The sequence below is a fragment of the Pelodiscus sinensis genome, chromosome 29 (assembly GCF_052426305.1).
Source record: "Pelodiscus sinensis isolate ZL-2025 chromosome 29, ASM5242630v1, whole genome shotgun sequence".
NCBI classification, from domain to species: domain Eukaryota; kingdom Metazoa; phylum Chordata; order Testudines; family Trionychidae; genus Pelodiscus; species Pelodiscus sinensis.
The window spans coordinates 13,181,761-13,200,290 of NC_143080.1; the positions used below are offsets into that span (position 1 = coordinate 13,181,761).

Below are 18,530 nucleotides of genomic sequence, written 5' to 3' on the forward strand. Positions count from 1 at the left end.
TGTGGCACCCTCTGTCTGCTCTTGAGTTCAGCTCCTGATCCCAGATGCAGCCTTGCGGGGAACAACAAGCCAGAAAGAACCGTGGACCCATCCTGACATAGGATGTAACCAGAGACTTTTAAGAGAGCAGTTTGTAACGTCTCTGCTAAGAGTCTGTATCGAGAACTGGGAGATTCGATGCATGTGATGTATTCTCCTTTAACAACCTCACTCTCCTGCTTTTCTTTCTTTTAGTAACAAACCTTTAGCTTTTAGATTCTAAAGGATTGGCTCAGCGTGATCTTGAGGGTAAGATCCAGAGAGTAAATCGATTGGGATCTGTGGCTGGTTTCTTGGGACCGGAAGAACCCGTTCAGGGTAGGTGAGATTGGGTTCTAGACCCCTCACCTGTGTGCAGGCCTGGAGCTGATTGGGGCACAGGGAGAGCTGGGTATCAGAGGGGTTTTGCTCATGAGGTTTCTGGCTGGCCCGATTGGCAGCTGAAGGGCTCTGTGTGACAGCTATTTGGGAAGGACCTCCACTCAGGAGGTGTAAGGAGCAATTTGCCCTGAGTGAATGCCCTCAGCTGTGCCCAGACCTGGCTCTGTCCATCACACCCGGCTCTCCGGGCCATTCAACCCCCGCTAAGACCCAGGGAAACCCCCAAACCAAACCAGATTACAACAACAAGCTGCCAGGAACTTGCCCAGCTTCTCCCTCCTTCCCCACTCCATCAGCCCCCCCCCCCCCCGGCCTCCCACCTGCAGGATGTTCCTCAATGGCTCCCCCACACGGTGGAAGCAGCCGCTCTCCAGCTGGTGACGCTGCAGCCACCGCAGGCTGCGGTTTACATGCTTCTTGTCGATGGAGATGTAGGGTCTGGCCTGGCCAAAGGACTTGAGGGCGAAGGCCGTCAGCCTGGGCGGGGAGAGACCCGTTACAGCAGGGGTGGGGAACCATTTTGATGTGGGGGTCATTGACCCACAGAAAAATCAGTCGGGGGCCATGGACAAGTGAGAAGCAAAGAGAGAAGGAGAAAGACCCTCCCCCCATTCTCCTCACACACCAAAGCCTGGGGGGGGGAGCAGACTAGTAGACATTGTGTGCTCCAGCCCGGTGGGTTGGGGGCTGGGGTGCCAGCACAGACTCCCCAATGCTGAGCCTCAGGGGCTGGATCCAAGCAAGCCAGGGGCTGCATTCGGCCCCTGGGCCTGAGGGACTCTCTGCCGGAGAGGCTGTGGGCCAAGAAGGAGGCATGTGGAGGGCCAGGCTTGGGGGGGGATCCAGCATATGGGGGGATGAGCAGAGCTGTCAGGGGAGCCCGGGGTGGGACGGAGGGATTGGCGAGAGGGCCGTGGGGCAGAGCTGTGTGGGGAGCAGGACTGGAGTGGGGCTGGGGGTCAGACTGCAGCCCATGTCTGTCCTGTCCCCACCTGGAGCCTTGACTCGCCCATGCAGGGCAGCCCCTCACCAGGTGTTGCCTGTGGGGTCGCTCTTCCCATGTTTGCTGTAGGAGCCGTCCTTCTGCTTAAAGAGAAGCTGGCGCTGGTACCCTGGAGGGCAGGAGAGATGCACTGAGTCCTGGATCTGCTCGTGCGCAGAGGTTACAATCCACCCCCAGCCTGGGCCCCATGGGGCCTGCTTAGCCCCCCTGCTGAGATTCGGAGATTCCCGGGGGCGGTTTGAATGCGGTGACAGAGCAGAGGCTGAAGAGGGCCCTGACCCTCCTAAGCCCTGCAGTGCCCCGGCCTGGGGCTGGGTCCCCCCCGCCCCGGATCCCTAGAGGGGAAAGGGCTTTTCTCCCTTTCCCGAACCCCAGGGCCAGCCAGTGCCTGCAGCTAGGGCTGGACTGGAACCCGGGCCCAGAGGTGGCGTGGACAGGCCCTGCCCTGGCCCTGCCAGGCCCTGGGAGTGGGGGAGGAAGGACGCTCACCGCTCTGCAGGAATCTCTGGGCCTTGTCTCTGATCTCCGGGCTCAGCTGCCCGCTCTTCTCCAGGTACTGCAGGATGTAGATGTTGGAAGCGAACCAGATCATGTTCTGTTCTCCATCGCCAAAGGGCATGGCCAGCAGGTCTATGTTCTGCAGAGCCGCGCCCATTATGTCTCCTGCCACCAGAGGGTCGGGGAGCAGAGAATGACAAGGCTGAACAACAGCTGCCCGGCCCTAACTCCGTGTCCCTGGAGCCCTGGAACGCAGGGCCTCCGAGCCCCCAGTTCAGTTCAGCTGAATGGCCAAGAGGCCCAGTGGCGGATATAGGGCAGGGCGAGCGGGGCGGCTGCCCTGGGCCCCGTGCTTCAAGAAGCCCCGCGCATGCGCCATGTCAAAGGGGGGCCCCATGAAATTGTGCTGCCTTGGGCCCCGCAAAATCGTCATCTGCCCCTGAAGAGGCCAATGCCCTGGCACAGTCTGTGGCCCCAGGCAAGGCCTTGGAGCACAGACTTCAGAGCCAGTCCTGCCCCAACCCTAGGCCCCCACTTCCCCTACTGGGGCTTTCTGACCGGAGCGCTGGGCACAGCCGGGCTGGGTGGGCAGGCACCGCGCCCTGGCAGGGGTGGGGCAGGGGAATTCCTTACCCAGGACAGTCACGTGGGCCCGCTCGGACCCCGCCAGGACGTTCGCAGGCAGCTGCAAGGAGATTTCTTCGGACGCTGCGAGACACAAAGGCAAAGACACAACCGGAAAGGCCTGATGGGAGCCTGCCCCAGCCTGCAGCCAATCAGATCCCCCCATTCCACACCGCTCGGGCTCTCCCCTGGTCACCACCCCTCGCTCAGTCCCAAGCTCCCCGCGCCGCGGTACGCCAGGGCCTTGGGGGAGGGGCGGGGTTCTCAGGGGCGGGGCCCGGCCCCCCTTGTGTTGAGCTCTGCAGGGAGCTTAGGACACGTGGGCCAGGCTGACGGGAGGAGGAGCTGGTGCGACGGGCCCAGTGAGACTCGGGAGGAGGAGCTCGGGCCATTGGCCCATGGCAGCTGGTTCTATAACTGCTCAGGCATCTCCTGTGTTACGGGCCCCAGACAGGCGCTGGGCTCCTACCTTCCTGGCAGAGCAGGGAGCTGTGCGACTTCTCCTCCACGATCCCCCCCGGCTGTTGGGAAGGAGCATCAGAGAGTCAGGAGACAGGACCCTGCACGTCACAGCCTGACAAAGGTCAATCACAAGTGCACACTCGGCCGATTGGCAACCCCACCTCCCTCCACTGAGCCTGGGCTTGAGCAGACACTGACCAGGACCCGCAGGGGCTTGATCACGGTGTCCACGCGCCCCTGGGCCGGCACCACGGCCAGCTCGTTGCCGCACAGCTCCTCCGTGCGCAGGGCCTCCGTGCTGACGGTGAAGTTCACCTCCCCTGTGGAGCCAGGCGGAGACGCCCGTTAGACAGCCCCACGCCCATGCCCAGCCGCTGCAGAGGGCCCCGGTCCGAGAGGGGAGGGGACAGCAAGGGGGCAGGCGGGGAAGAAGGGAGAGAAAAGCAGAATAAAGAGAAAATGGCGAGAGAGAGAGAAAGGGGGAGAAGAGAGGGCAGAGCGGAGGGAGGTGGCGCCTGTGGGAAGTGGCGCGTAGGCTGGAAGGGGTTTCTCTGCCCGGCTGTCTTCCCCCCCACCCTGCAGCTCTTCCCCTGTTCCCCTCCCCCATGGCACCAAGCCCTGAGAGACCCTTTCCCACCCCTCCCTCCCCCTCCCAGCACAGAGCCTCTAATGCCCCTCCCCCATCCGCCTCCATTAGCCTTGATTGCGGGGGGGAGGGGGGTCCCCCAGAGCATGAGCCAGCCAGTTGCAGCCATATCATGAGCATCAGGCCCCATACGCTAATAGAAGAGAGCACCGCACACTGGGGGTTGCTTTCAAAGCAGGCTTTAGGGAAGGGACGGGCGACATTTTTTGATGGGGGCTCCACTCCAAAAAAAAAAAAAGTTGTGGCCTCCGTGTGTCCCAGGCCTTGGAGACACGTGCGAGCTGTGTGGAGGGGGCGTGTGACTCCTCGGTCAGGTCGCGGGGCGTTTGGAATCGTTGCAGTGGGAGGGAGGATTCTGCTGCCTCCGGCTCTAGGAGCGCCCCCATGAATCTGTCTCCTGGGGGGGGGGCTCTATGGTAGATTTGTGGATATTTATAAGGAGCCCAGTTGGGAGGAGCAGTCTCTGGTAGGCTGTGTCTACACTGCACCCCTTTTCCGGAAAAGGGATGCAGATTAGACACTTTGGAACAGCAAAATCCGCGGGGAAGTTAAATATCCCCCGCGGTATTTGCATTAACATGGCTGCCGCTTTTTTCCGGCTTGGGGATAAGCCGGAGAAAAGCGCCAGTCTAGACGTGATTCTCCGGAAAATAAACCCTTGAAAGTAGAAATAAAAGATCCTCTGGAAAAGGCTTTATTTTCCGGAGAATCACGTCTAGACTGGTGCTTTTCTCCGGCTTATCCCCAAGCCGGAAAAAAGCGGCAGCCATGTTAATGCAAATACCACGGGGGATATTTAAATCCCCCGCGGATTTTGCTGTTCCAAAGTGTCTAATCTGCATCCCTTTTCTGGAAAAGGGGTGCAGTGTAGACACAGCCGTAGTGTTTGTCGTGGGTACTGTGTGTTGGCGTGTGGGCCCTGGGTTAGGCAGTCGTCAAGGCAGGGAAAATAATGATGTTCTGCCTCCTAAGAAAGGCCGTGACCAGAGCTAAAGTCTTGGAAGAAACTCCAGGGGCCGTGGACAGACCAAAAGGAAGGACTCGGTATTGGTAGTGATCTTGTCCTACACCGAACCTGAGAAATCTCCCGTGGGCAGGATGACTGGGTGTATGAAAATATGCATCCTGAAGGTCGAGGGTGAGAACCAGTCCCCTGTGTCCAGTGCTGGTAGAATAGTTGCAGGAGCCACCATTCTGAATTTGCTGCTGCAGACAAACCTTTTGAGCTTTCTGAGACCTAAAATTGGCCTCCTGCCCCGTTTTCTTGGCAGTTAGAAAGTAGTTGGAATAGAATCCTCTTCCCTGATATCGGTGGGAACCGGTTCTATTGCCCCCAGGCTGAGCAGCTTGTAACATGTCTCATGGGAGGGGTCCCTGGAGAGGGACGGGGTACGGGGTTGGGTAGGGGGTATAGATGTAACAGGAATTGTGTAGCCTGATTTGATGATCTCAAGAACCTCTTTGTCCATTGTGATCGAGCCCCATTGATGATAAAAGGCTCTCAGGCGGGGATGGAAGGTTGTACTTGGATGCGCTGCATCTGTGGGGTGGTCGTTCAGACCCCTGACCAAAGCTTCAAATCTGCTGTTTGTTTGAAGTGGACTGAGTGCTGGAGGACGGGTTGTGTTGGGTCCCCTTCTACTGGGGCGTTGCTTGGACCTGTGGTCATGTGGCCTCTGCTGTTGCCTGTGATAGTTCAAGTCTCTTGGTCTGTGGTTTGGGATGAATCTGAGTCTTTTATTAGGCCGGGTGCACATGCCGAAAGTACGCAGTGTGGTGCGGGAATCTTTCAGTGAGTGTAACACCGCATCTGGTTTTGTAGCAAACGGTTGGTTCCTCTCAAAGTGAGGGTCCCTCCTCTTTTGTCTGTAATTCTTTCAGGACTCCCAATGATTGTAACCATGGGGCCCTGCGCATTACTCTTGCTGTTGCAGGGGTCCTGCTGTATCCACCACATTCATTGCAGCCTGGAGAGCTGTCTTTGCTGTGGATTGGCCCTCTTTGATGATGGACTGGAGACGGGGTCTCTTGTTTTCAGGAAGATCCTGTAAGAGATCTTGTAATCTGGAATAACTGGCATGACCATAGTTAGGCAGAAGGGCCATTGAATTTGATATCCTGCACTGGAGGCTGGCGGAGGAGTATACTTTCCGGCCAAAGAGATCTAAGCATTTGTGCTCTTTCTCTTGAGGTGTAGATTTGTATTGGGAATGTTTTGATTTGTGATGAACCAAGCCCACAACCAATGAGTTTGGGTGAGGATGTGAGAATAGAAAATCCATCCCTTTGGCTGGGACAAATATTTTCTGCCCACTCTGTGGTTGGTGGGGGGAGTAGAAGCCAGCGTCTGCCAGTGCACATCCGATGGTTCCACGATAGACTCATTAATGGGCAATGCTACCTTTGATGATGAAGCCGGGTGGAGTATTTTGAGTAATTTATATGGTTTGTCCTGCATTGAGCCATAATTCTTGAAATTGTTTTAGGTCACCTGCAGGTGGAGAGGGTGAAAAAGGGAGTTACTCACCTCGTGCAGTAACGAGTGTTCTTCGAGATGTGTGTCCCCGTGGGTGCTCCACTCTAGGTGAAGGGTCGCCCTGAGCCGCAGATCGGAGCTTTTCAAAGCAGTTTTCCCCCCTGTTGAGCCACGCATGCCCAGAGGGCGTCTCGAGCCCTTCCCGCCCTCTGCAGCGCGCGGCTCAACCCCCTCCCTTTCAGTTCCTCGTCTCCGCCCGAGTAGTTTAGACTCCGTGCAGAGGGGAGGAAGGGAGGGTCGTGGAGCACCCACGGGGACACACATCTCGAAGAACACTCGTTACTGCACGAGGTGAGTAACTCCCTTTTCTTCTTCGAGTAGTGTCCCCGTGGGTGCTCCACTCTAGGTGACTACAAAGCAGTGTTCAATATATGGCTGGAGGGAGCCGGAGTCAATGTTTAGCGGTGGTAGAGAGCACCGCTGTAGCTACTGCTGAGTCCTGTGTAAGTTGCGGTAGGATTGCATAATGTCTGGCAAACGTGTGATCTGAAGACCACGTTGCTGCTCGGTAAATATCCCTTAAGGGGACATTGTTCAAAAAGGCTGTAGAAGCGGCCGTGGCTCGAGTGGAATGTGCTCTTGGGGGGCACGGTAGTGGTCTATTGCCCAAAGTATGACACTTGACTATGCATGTGGAGATCCATTTTGAGATTCGCTGTGATGACAGGGGTGTTCCCTTAGAACGCTCAGCGATTGATATAAAAAGTCTTTCAGATTTACGAAATGGTTTTGTTCTTTCCAGGAAGAAGGCGAGAGCCCTCCGAATGTCCAGGGTATGCAGAGTGGCGTCTTTCTGTGATGCATGCGGTTTCGGAAAAAAAGGTAGGTAGTACGATTGGTTCATTTACATGGAATTCTGTACAGACCTTTGGCAGAAATGTTGGATGAGGTCTAAGTATGACCCTATCCTTCGTAAAAACTGTGTAGGGGGGTACTGCCATTAATGCCCCAATTTCACTCACCCGTCTAACAGACGTGATAGCCAATAAGAAACAGACTTTCATAAAGAGAAATGGGAGTGCTACTGTAGCCAGAGGCTCGAAAGGAGGTCCAGTAAGTTGGTGGAGAACAAGATTTAGGTCCCATAAGGGGGGTGGTGCCTTATGGGGTGGGTATACGTTGTGGAGCCCTTTAAGGAATCTTTTAGTGATAGGATGGGCAAATATGGAGAATCCATCAATGGAAGTATGGAACGCTGTTATTGCAGAAAGATGTACTCTTAAAGAAGAAATTGAGAGTCCTGATATTTTAAGGTCTAGAATGTAGTCCAAAATCATATGTAATGGTGCATCACGGGGTTCTATCCTGGTTCGCTGGCACCAGAGGGAAAATCGAGTCCATTTCTGTAGGTAAGTTTTTCGAGTGGACTGCCTCCTACTGTGGAGGAGGATATCTTTCACTTGTTGGGAACAGTGATTTTCTATCTCCGAGAACCAGAGAGTAGCCAAGCCTGGAGGTGTAGGGTGTGGAGCTGTGGGTGCAGTATCGTTCCATTGCTCTGAGATATTAGGTCTGCCCGGTGAGGTAGCGGGTAAGGAGGGTGAACTGCTAGTCTGTACAGGTACGGGTACCAAGTTTGGCGGGCCCACGACGGGGCTATCAGGATGACTAGGGCTCCGTCTCTGCAGATCTTGCGTAAGGTTTTCGGGATTAACGGTATGGGAGGGAAGGCATAGTGAAGGGGGGCTGTCCATTTGATTAGAAAGGCATCCCCTAGGGAATGTTTGCCAAGACCTGCACGTGAGCAGAATTGGGGGCATTTGGCATTCTGGGTAGATGCAAAAAGGTCTATGGATGGCCATCCCCAATGGTTGAAGATTGAGTTTGCGACCTCCGTGTGTAACTCCCACTCGTGATCTGAGGTGAAGTTGCGGCTGAGTGAATCTGCTCTGGTGTTGTTCACCCCGGGCAGGTAGGATGCTACCAGGGTGATCTGTTTGCGTATGCATGAGTTCCACAGGCGGATAGCCTCTGCACAGAGGGAGCGGGAGCGGGCTCCGCCTTGCTTGTTTATATAGAACATTGTGCAGATGTTGTCCGTTAGAATGCGGACCGTCTGATTGGCAATGTCGGGGGCGAAGTGTGCGCAGGCATTCCTTACTGCTCGCAGTTCGAGGAGATTGATGTGTAGTCATGCCTCGGATGGGGACCACCTTCCCTGAACGGCTTGGTCGTTCATATGTGCTCCCCAGCCAAGGAGGGAAGCATCTGTAGTAATCTGTACAGTGGGTTCTCTCTGTTGGAATGGAACACCTGTGAGGAGGTTGTTCGGTATCGTCCACCACCGTAAGGAAGCAATGACGTTTGGTGGAATAGTCACCGTCTTGTTGAGGGAGTGTCGTGACGGTATGTATACACTTGCTATCCAGAGTTGGAAGCATCGGAAATGCAGACGAGCATGGTGGACAACGTAGGTGGTGGAAGCCATGTGGCCCATTAGCTGGAGGCAAGTAAGAGCTGTAGTGGTAGGAGTTGTAAGCATTACACTTATAATTTCTTGTATCGTTATGAAACGTTGCCGAGGTAGGTATGCTCGGGCTGTAATTGAGTCCAGGCGCGCCCCAATGAACTCTATATTTTGAACTGGGTGCAGTGTTGATTTGCTTTCGTTGAGTAGAAGGCCTAGACGATTGAGGAGTGATGTGGTCGTACTTATCATGGAGGCAGTTTCGTCCTGTGTTGAGCCCTTCAAAAGGCAGTCGTCTAGGTAGGGGAATATGATGACATTCTGGCGTCTGAGGTATGCAGCGACGACTGCTAGTACCTTTGAAAATACCCTCGGAGCTGACGAGAGGCCGAAGGGGAGGACATTGTATTGGAAATGATGCTGGCCGAGAGTAAAGCGTAGATAGCGTCTGTGGGCGGGATGGATAGTTATATGGAAATACGCATCTTGTAGGTCGAGGGCTGCGAACCAGTCCCCTTGATCTAGCGCAGGAATGATTGTTGTAAGTGTGACCATTTTGAAGCGTTGTTTCTTGAGAAACCTGTTCAGTTTGCGGAGGTCTAATATTGGCCTCCAGCCTCCCGTTTTTTTCTCGATCAAGAAGTAGTTCGAGTAAAACCCTTTCCCGTGGAACTCTACTGGTACTTTTTCTATGGCTCCGATAGAAAGGAGGCGGTCGATCTCTTGTTTTAGTAGAGTGTCGTGAGAGGGGTCCCTGAAAAGGGACGGGGTAGGGGGAAGGGTAGGTGGGGTAGTGGTAAATGGGATAGTGTATCCTACTCGAATTATTTCTAGAACCCAGCGGTCCGATGTTATGGATTCCCATTGTGGGAGGAACGGCCGCAAACGGTGGGTAAATAGGCAGCCATGTTGTGTTATTGCTAGATCGTGAGGGAGGTAGTGCAGACCCTCGACCACGACTTCAAATTTGCTGTTTGGAGGACTGGGTAGTCGGTGGGCGACCTTGATTAGGTCGTCTTCTCTGAGGTCGTTGCCTTGGCCTAGTGTCCTCATAGGGTCTCTGTGGCCGGTTGTATTGCCCATATCTATAACGATTGTACGTATTATATGGGGTGTATCGCCTGCGTTTGAAGGGCGGTGTATACATGCCTAGTGTGCGAAGTGTGGTTTTCGAGTTCTTACTATTATGTAGCATTTCATCTGTAGAAGCTGCAAATAATTTTTGTTTATCAAAAGGCAAGTCTTCTACTTTTGGCTGAAGTTCGCGGGGAACTCCAGATGATTGTAGCCAGGAAGTTCTGCGCATGACTATCGCAGTGGCTGTAGTTCTAGCTGCTGTGTCAGCAACATCCATTGCCGTCTGGAGGGCAGTGCGAGCGATGGTGTGGCCTTCGTGGACTATTGCTTTCAAGATGGCTCTTTTGGACTCAGGGAGATGTGGTATCAGTTCTCCGAGCTTCGAATAATTATCAAAGTCGTGATTCGCTAAGAGGGCAGAATAATTTGATATTCTTAGTTGTAGCGTAGAAGAGGAATATATTTTCTTTCCAAAGAAGTCTAGCTTTCTATGTTCTTTGTCGGTACTGCCATTCTTGTATTGCGGTATCTTCGCTCTTTGCTGTGCAGATTCAACCACTAAGGAGTTTGCTTGTGGATGCGTAAAGAGGAAGTCATTGTCTTTCGGTGGAACAAAATATTTCCTATCAATCTTTTTGTTAGTCGGTTGGATGGATGCTGGTGTCTTCCACAGATCTTCAGATGTTTCCATGATTGCCTCATCAATCGGCAGGGCAATTTTACTATGCAGCGTAGGATGCAGGTTCTTTAATAAGTGATGTTGTTTCTTTTGTACTTCTTGTAGGGAGACATGCTGACTTGTTGCTACTCGCTTAAATAGCTCCTGGAACTGTTTGAGGTCATCCATCGCTAGGGTATCTGATGGTATCGCTGCATCGTCCTGTTGGGCAGTCAGGTCATCTGGGTGAGTGACGTTTATAGATTGAATGTCGGATTCATTATCCGAAAAGCGCTCCTCCTCCTCTTCCTGCTCTGTGTGTGATGCAGGGGGTAGGGGCTGTGGATGAGGCAGACCTCTCCGAGATGGTGTGGAGTGGACTGAGGACCGGCGTCTGTACGGGTCCCATTGGTCCCAGGGCCCCCATTGGGGTGGATAAGGTGGGGGCGGGTAAGACCAGTAGGGGTGCCACGGGTTTTGTTGCGGTCCAGCCCTCTGATAATAGGAACGAGACCCTCTTGGCGACGTCTGTCGCGACGAATATGTCGTATGGCGGTCATCCTCTAGAAAGGGAGCGCCATGAAAGGACACTGGGGACACAGATCTGGCAGGGGAATGCCTTGCAAAGGATGTCCCTGGTGAGCAGTCAATGGGAGGGGGGCAGGGCTGTTGCTGCCTGCTGTGAGAGTCAGACGGAGTCTTAGAGAGCTCTGCAGCAGACTCCCGAAGAAGCCTCTCATTGTCTGTTGCCGGTGCCGGTGCCGAGCTCTGGTTTGTGGTCGCAACCGGTGCCGGCTGTGTATTAGCCTTGCTTTGTTGCGGTGCGGGTTGTTTTAGCGGTGCCGTTCCTTTAAGCGGCACCGGGGTTTTTCGCGATGCCGGGGCTTGCAGCGGCGCCGCGGTTTGAAGCGGCGCCGGCTTTTCTTTTCGCCCGGGTTTCTCAGTGCGTTCCCGGGAGGGCTCAGAAGCAGCGCGCACCGGCGTTGATGTGGACCGCGAGGATTTTCCCTCTGCTTTATTAGCAGGGGTCCTCGGGTTTCTTTGCCCCTCTCCCTGGGTTTTGGGGGAGGAAGAAGGCGGGAGAGAGCGAGATGGTGAGGCTCTCTGCCTCGTAGGTTTCGTTGGCAGGGGGGTTTCATGCTGCAGTTCCCCTTGCTCTGAAGGCTGCAGAGTCTTATCAAATAAAATCATCCTCAGGCGGAGCTCTCTATCTTTTCTAGCTCTCGCCGTGAGGGAAGCACAGTGTGTGCAGCTGCGGGGTGAGTGAGCTTCCCCCAAGCAGCGGATACATTTCGTGTGGCCGTCAGAAGCCGGCATAGGCTCGCGGCACTGGTCGCATTTTTTAAAGCCTTAGGAGGCAGACATATCTTGCTGCTTGTTTCTTTAAAGTGTTGGTATTTCGTTTCTTTTTCTTTCATATGGTTTATGTGTTTTTCTCTGGCTGAGGAGCCAGGAGAGAGAGAGCTCCGGTTCACCCGGGGCTCCGGTCTGAAGGGAGTTTTAGTCCCCGAGGGGGGATTTTGTTGTCAGTTTCGTTCTTCTTATAAAAAAATATTTTGTTGTTATTATTTCAAAGAGAAAAATAAGGGAAACTAACTTGGAGTAACAGGGGAAAAACTATGTAACCTAACTAATAGAAAATACAGTCTGAGAGACTGTGAGGGAGCTCCTGCTCGCTCCGTCCGCTGACGAGGGCGGTTAAAGAGGAACTGAAAGGGAGGGGGTTGAGCCGCGCGCTGCAGAGGGCGGGAAGGGCTCGAGACGCCCTCTGGGCATGCGTGGCTCAACAGGGGGGAAAACTGCTTTGAAAAGCTCCGATCTGCGGCTCAGGGCGACCCTTCACCTAGAGTGGAGCACCCACGGGGACACTACTCGAAGAAGAACTTGGAAAACTGCCTCCTCTGGAACAGGGGAAGATGGCGGGACCTGTGAGGAGCTCTCGGAATTGGACTGAGGAAAGTGCTGGGTCTGCCTGGGTTGTTACTGAGGGATGGGCACTAGAAGGTGATGAATGAGCCATGGTGGCTGGAGACCCTGTAGCTGTATGCGCTGGTGTAGATGCTGGTGTATCTCATGAGCGGTGGTGATGGGAGCAGCGGGGGAGATGTTGGTGCCATGGCTCCCAGAGAGGCCACTGAGGTTGAAGCTGTTGCGGTGGATACACCCATGGGTGGTTAAGCCATGGAACGTGCGGGGGCAGTTGAAAAGGATGGTGTCGGGTGGAGCGCCATGAAGTTACCGATCCCACTGGGGATGAGTGATGAGACAAAAATCTACTCCCCTGCCTACTGTCATGTTTAGTTCACGGTGACACTGGTGTGGGAGAGTGGAAAAAAACTTCTTCACTCTGTCTGTACGGGCTACAGTGAGGTACCACTGGGGAGCACAGTGAAAGGACTCCCTGCACCGGTGGAGAGGGTGCACCTGACTTGTAAGTAAGCTTTTTGTAAGAAAGTGATGCGTCTCTTTAGCTGCTTTCTTATGCTCCGGCGCCATTGCTGGTATAGCTCCGTCTGCCAGGAACTGGCTCATTCAGTGCTGGGGTGCCTGTGGGTGCTGGCGGTGGCGTATCCTGCCAGTGCCAGCTAGCTAGCTGCATCGGAGGGGCCGAGCATTTCAGTTCTGACTCAGCTCTGATAGCTGAGTTCAGTCTTCACTTATTCATGGAGGTGGAAGCATGGAGCACTGGGGAATGGGCGGCCCAGGACGTGGGGGCAGTGATTGTGCCGCAGAAGCCTGCAGCACTCGAGAGCCTCTGTGGGCGATGAACTTGCCCTCGCACAGGGCGCTAAGTGTGCCCGAGTGTCTGGGGACTTATCCCTGAGAGGCTGGAGGGATTCCTCCCAGAGGAGGTTCTTCAGCCTCATTCCGCACCGATTCCCCGCTCTGGCGGGCATGCTGTGACAATGGGGCACTTTTACGTATGTGGCTTTTGCCCAAGTATTTAACACAGGACGCGTGTCCGTCAGAAACCGGCCTTGAGTCCCGACATGAATCACATTTCTTGAAGCCAGGAGAGCCTGGCATGTAGAGCGAACGTGAGGAATCGGAGCTTGGAGAGAAACGGAGAAGGGGGAAAACTGGGGAAGCGTTTTTGTTGTCGTCGGTGGTGGGTCTTTTAAAGAACTACGTGAACCTGCTCTTACACTGACTAAAACTATTGGCAGCTGGTAAAGTAACTACACTGCTTTTCAATTCCCTGTCAGACAGGAGAGCACTGCTGTGACTCCGTCTTCCGCTGAGGACAGTAGAAAAAGAACTGAGGGAGGATCACGCCGCATGCCTATCTACAGGCATAACCAGTGTGAGACGGACAGTGCAGGCGCAGTGCGGGAAGGCCCTGCTAGGCTCAATCTCCAATCAGCAGCGCGAGGACGCACGGAGACCCGAGTGGAGCACCCACAGGGACACTGTTCGAAGGAGAACTGCTGCTGTGTCTGTGGGTGCGGAAATGTCACGAACCGCTGCTCCCACAGAAACGGTGACGTTACTGCTGCAGTGAGTTCTGCAAATCACAGTAACACCCCCAGGCACCTGCAAAGGCCCCACCTGCCTGCCTAGAGCGAAGGCTCCAGCATCCCTTCCCTTCCTTTCCCCCCTCTGTGCTTTCCCCACCCCTCCCCCACCACAGAGCCCCAGCGCCCCTTACCCAGGCTGCTCGCCGTCACCTCCCACTGGAAAGTTTTCCCTTTGTCTGCACAGAGGCAGCTGCTGTAGGCGCCGTCCTCACCCGCCTGCACCTGGAACTGCGCCGACTCCGCCAGCATCACTCGCACCTGTGGGCCCGACACGAGAGCCCCTTAGGGCTGGGGGGGGCCGCGCTCACACGCGCCAGCTCCAGGCCGAGAGGGGACCCCCTGAGGCTCAGGCCCCGCTCGCCGCGTTGTGCTGAGCCCAGGGGTCACTGCAGGGTGTCTGGGTCACAGCTAGGGGCTGCTGGTGCCACTCGCTGGCCTGAGCCACTGCGCAGCCCCCAGCCCCAGCTCACCAGCCCCAGCTGGTCAGCAGGGCAGCCCCGGGCGGCGCTCACCTTGATGCACTGCTGCAGGGAGTTGGAGACGGTGGCCTTTAGGGTGAAGGCCTCTCCCCGGACCACGGAGTACGGCAAGGCCAGCTCCACAAAGAAGGGCTTGACGACTGTGAGGGTGGCCGTCGGGGAGAGACCAAAGCCTCCCTCCACCGTGCAGAACATCCCGGCTTTCCACTGCGTGAGGGTGTCGGGCACCGAGAGCGGGACGTCCGTCGAGCCCCCGTCGCTGGGCATGGACAGACACACACAGAGCGTCAGACGTACCCACCGCGGGGGGAGCACACGGGCAGAGCCAGCAGAGACATCCCGGCCCGACCCTCCCCTGGGATGGGGCCCTGAGCCGAACACCCAGAAACAGGCCAGTCCCAGGCATCCGAGAAGGGAAGCACTCACAGCACCCCCAGCTCGCCTGCCCCTGCCCCACCCCAGCTAGCGCTGGATCCTGCCCTGCCCTGGGGCTCCTGGGCTGGACTCAGTGTTCCATGGGAGAAGGGTTGCCAGATGGTTTCAACAAAAATACTGGATACACTTGACATTACATCACAATCTACATTACATCTGACTGAGAAAATACTGGACACTTCTATTTTCTCAATTATAGTTTCTCAATTTTTTCGCCAAACAGAAAGCTCAAATACTGGACTGTTCGGTTAAAAACTGGACACCTGGCGACCCTACATGGGAGAGAGATTCCCCCGTTCTGCAGCCGGACACGACCCCCCTGCCGGGGGCTATTCCTGGGAACCAGCCCCAGTTCCCCCTGCTGGGATCCCCGCCCTCCCACTGGTCCCCCATGTGCAGAGCAGGGGGAGGGGCTGGCGTGAACCCCACTCTGCTAGTGAGTCGCAGGGTCCTGGGGCTCTCTAGGCTCCCAGCCCCCTGCCTCGCTCTCCCTCGGCACTGGGCTGTTATTGCCGCCACTGTGCTGGGTTCCTCTCCGCTGGCAACAGGCACCGGAACCAGCCCCACGCCAGCAGCCCCCCCGCCAGGGCCCTGCATCCGGGAGCGGCTGCTTCCCAGGGTCTGGCCCGGAGGCCTGGCAGGGACGGTGTGTGACAGCCCATCACTCACCCCACAGCCACCAGGTCCCACAGCCACGTCTCTGGGAAGTACGCACGCGGTGCTGGCTCTGCCTGGGTGCAGGGCACGAGCTCCGGCTGAGCGACGATCTGTGGGGGCTCTTTTCTGCCATAGGAACATACTTCCCAACGGAAGGCTAGCAAAGATCCAAAGGGGGGTGAGGGGACCCCACGCTGCTTGGGGGGGGTCATGTAGCTCACGTGTGTCTGCACCTACAAAGTCTTGATGCTTGGGGCCATTCTGGGGATGGACGTGGCCACCGGGAGCTCTGAGAACTAGCCCCTGCCCAGGTCTGTCTGGACTGGAGCAGCCAGTGGCCGGGCTGGGCTGGAGGGGCCAGGCTGAGGGTCCTACATGCAGCTCACCCCAGTGGACTCAGCATGTGGCTGTAGCCAGAGAGCCCCGAGCTCAGCCCAGCCTCTGCCCACGCAGGGTTAATGGGACGTTGCCCTCCAGAGCCCGCCCAGGAGCCGCGAGCCAGAGGGGCCGGTCATTAGCCACACTGAGCAGCTGGGACAGGGAGGCCTAGAGAGGTCCATTGAGGACAATGGAGAAACCCGCCTCCCCCTCCCATGGAGAACAATGGATCTGCCAAGGGCACTGTCAGAACCAGGATCAGAACCCAGGTCCCAGGCCTGATGCAGGAGCCCGCGGGGCCGTCTCCCCCGGGGGGCCGAGAGGGTTGGGGTTTGCTGACCACAGGGGACGGAAGCTCCCGGAGCACTGACCTAGGTCATGGACATCGTCAATTGGCGTTTCCTGGAACTGATGCTCACAGATGCGGGTGTTGGTGAGAAGCTTCAAAGCTGCATCCTGGGCGAGAAAGAAAAAGCGTCAGGAGCCGCTAAAGCACCAGAGGCGGCACCAGGCCCTTGTTACTGGCCAGGGCACAGGGTGACAGGGCAACGCCGGAGCAGAATTCACAGAGACTCGGCACCTGCCCAGAACCCTGCAACTGGCTCTGCCAAGGACTGGGCTCAGGGGGAAAGTGAGGCATGGGGCTGGGAAAGGCCCATTGGCTCACCTCCCCACCCACTCTTCTGGCTTCACCTCCCCAGGGGTCTGGCTCCAGCACTGCAAGTCCCCAGCGAGGGGGCTGCCACCAGGAGCCAATTGCAGCCTCACACGTGGCGCTGTTGGACCGGTATCCCAGTGACTGTTCCGGCAGCTCACTCTGCCCATGCCAGGCTGCGTGGGCCGGAGGCTGGGACGCTCGCTTCTGGGTTCTGCTCCTCCCCTCCCCACCCACCTGCTGGGTGAGCTGGGCAGGGCCCCTCCCCTCTCTGGTCCCTCCTCCCGTTGCCGGCTCAGACTGGGAGCTCGCGGGGGCGTCTCTGACTGTCTGTTCAATGCCCCCACATGACCTGAGCACAGACTGGCGCTGCCCAGCGGGGCCCTGCCCTTCCAGACTGAGGGGAGCCCTGGCCCTGAACCCCTGACCACCAGGCAGTGAAGGGTTCAGGCAGGGGCCACCTCAGCTCTGCCCCGGGGCTGGTGCAGGGACGGTGCCCGAGGGGGGCCCTGGGCAGGGACGTGAGGAATGACAAGGAGACGGGCCCTTGCGGGGACACGCCCGGAGCCGAGGCAGCGCTGCGGCCGGGCGCCCTGCGGTGGCTGCGGCTGGGTGCGCCGGGGCAGGGCCTCGCCGGGCCGCCTGGCAGGGCTGCCTGTGACTAGGGACGTGAAGAAGCATTTCACTCCCTGAGTCGTCAGTAACATTGTTATCGAGGGCACGATCCGTCAGTGGGGGAGGCGCTCAGCCCCGGCTCGCACTGCGCCGGGACCTGCTCCCCCTGCGGCTCTGCACTGGAAATGGCACCTGCCCGCCGGCTCTTCCTACATTGAAAATGCTTAACCACAGTCACAGATCTGGGGCCAGCTGCAACTGAGCTGGGCTCGCTCACGCGGGTCCAATAGCCCTCGTCCGCCGGGTTCCCGGTGGGGATCTGGGACGGGGCAGAGCAGCCTCTATTCATGGCCAGCCCAGGCCGCCACAGACAGGGTCTGCTTTGCCCCCCACCCCGCCTGCGCTGCTGCTTCTGAGAGAGGCAGGGGGCAGGGAGCAGGGGGCAGGGAGCAGGGGGCAGGAGACGGTGCTGGGGGGAACCAGCTTTAAATCGACTCCCCACAGCACCAGCTCCTGCTTCCCCCTCCTTGCTGCCTGTCATCCAGAGACAGCAGGCGGGGGGATGGGAGTAGCCAACTTGACTACAGGTTGAAACTCTTAACCGGGACTCTCTGGTCTGGCCACAGCCATGCTCCTTGGATGATCCAGGAGCAGAAAGTCCTACTGGAGGGCGAGCGCCTGGGAGCCAAGCAGGCTGGCAGGGCAGCAGGAGCCCCATACACAGTAGCCTGGTGGCCTGGCCCTTCCCCTGGCCGATGCTCATGTCCTTGACTCCCTCCACACCTGCCAATCAGGAGCCTCCAGTGAACCACCGAGAGACCCGTTGGCACCATCTCCGGGATCTCTGTTCCCGTACCCATGATCGCAGGGACACTGCTGGCTGGGGGGGGCGCATTTCAAGAACCCTGCTCAGCCCCCAAGGCCCCAGACTCGTGCAGGCTCAGCTGCTCTGTGGCGAAGGGGCACGTTCGGTCGGTACGTCGGGGGGATGGAGCAGGCTCAGCCCAGAGCGATTCCTCGCCCAGTAAGGCGGCCGCACTCCAACCCTCGGCTGGGCACGTGGGTCGCGCCATTCCCGGGGATCCCAGCCATGTGGGGCTGAAGCTCTCAGGAAGGGTCAAGTCTCTGCTCTGAGGCGGGAAGTTTTTCAGTGAAAGAGCTCCCGTGTATCATGGGAAGCCAAGTATTTTCCCCTCTCCCCGTCGGGGCAACTCCAGGGCCGTGTAAAGCTGGAACCCTCAGAAAGTTCAATCCGAGGTGACTCCTGGCCGGGGAATTTCTGCCCCAGACGTTTGAGTCTGAAAGTCACAGGAACTGAAAACTCACACAGGGCGTCCCCGCTGTAAGTCGCCCGGTGTACACCCGTTACGCACGGACGTCACTGTCGCTCGTTGGAACTGATGGGTGATAAATCCTCCCATCCCCCGCTCTTAAGTCGCACCAAAAAAAACAATTTGCGTAA

General features: G+C 56.9%; 1 protein-coding gene across 3 annotated transcripts in view; it reads right to left on the reverse strand.

Annotated features, from left to right (window-relative positions):
- Positions 1 to 18,530, reverse strand: part of LOC112545886 (alpha-2-macroglobulin-like protein 1) — a 90,081-nt gene that overhangs the window by 23,425 nt on the left and 48,126 nt on the right. For all 3 annotated transcript variants that reach the window (XM_089773958.1, XM_089773959.1, XM_089773961.1), the window contains 10 exons: positions 16,170 to 16,254; positions 15,433 to 15,577; positions 14,362 to 14,587; positions 13,981 to 14,107; positions 3,206 to 3,327; positions 3,015 to 3,066; positions 2,555 to 2,629; positions 1,913 to 2,086; positions 1,451 to 1,532; positions 741 to 897 (listed from right to left, as the gene is read on the reverse strand). In XM_089773958.1, the coding sequence (XP_089630084.1) occupies positions 741 to 897; positions 1,451 to 1,532; positions 1,913 to 2,086; positions 2,555 to 2,629; positions 3,015 to 3,066; positions 3,206 to 3,327; positions 13,981 to 14,107; positions 14,362 to 14,587; positions 15,433 to 15,577; positions 16,170 to 16,254 (1,245 nt within the window). The remainder of the gene's footprint in view (positions 1 to 740; positions 898 to 1,450; positions 1,533 to 1,912; positions 2,087 to 2,554; positions 2,630 to 3,014; positions 3,067 to 3,205; positions 3,328 to 13,980; positions 14,108 to 14,361; positions 14,588 to 15,432; positions 15,578 to 16,169; positions 16,255 to 18,530) is intronic.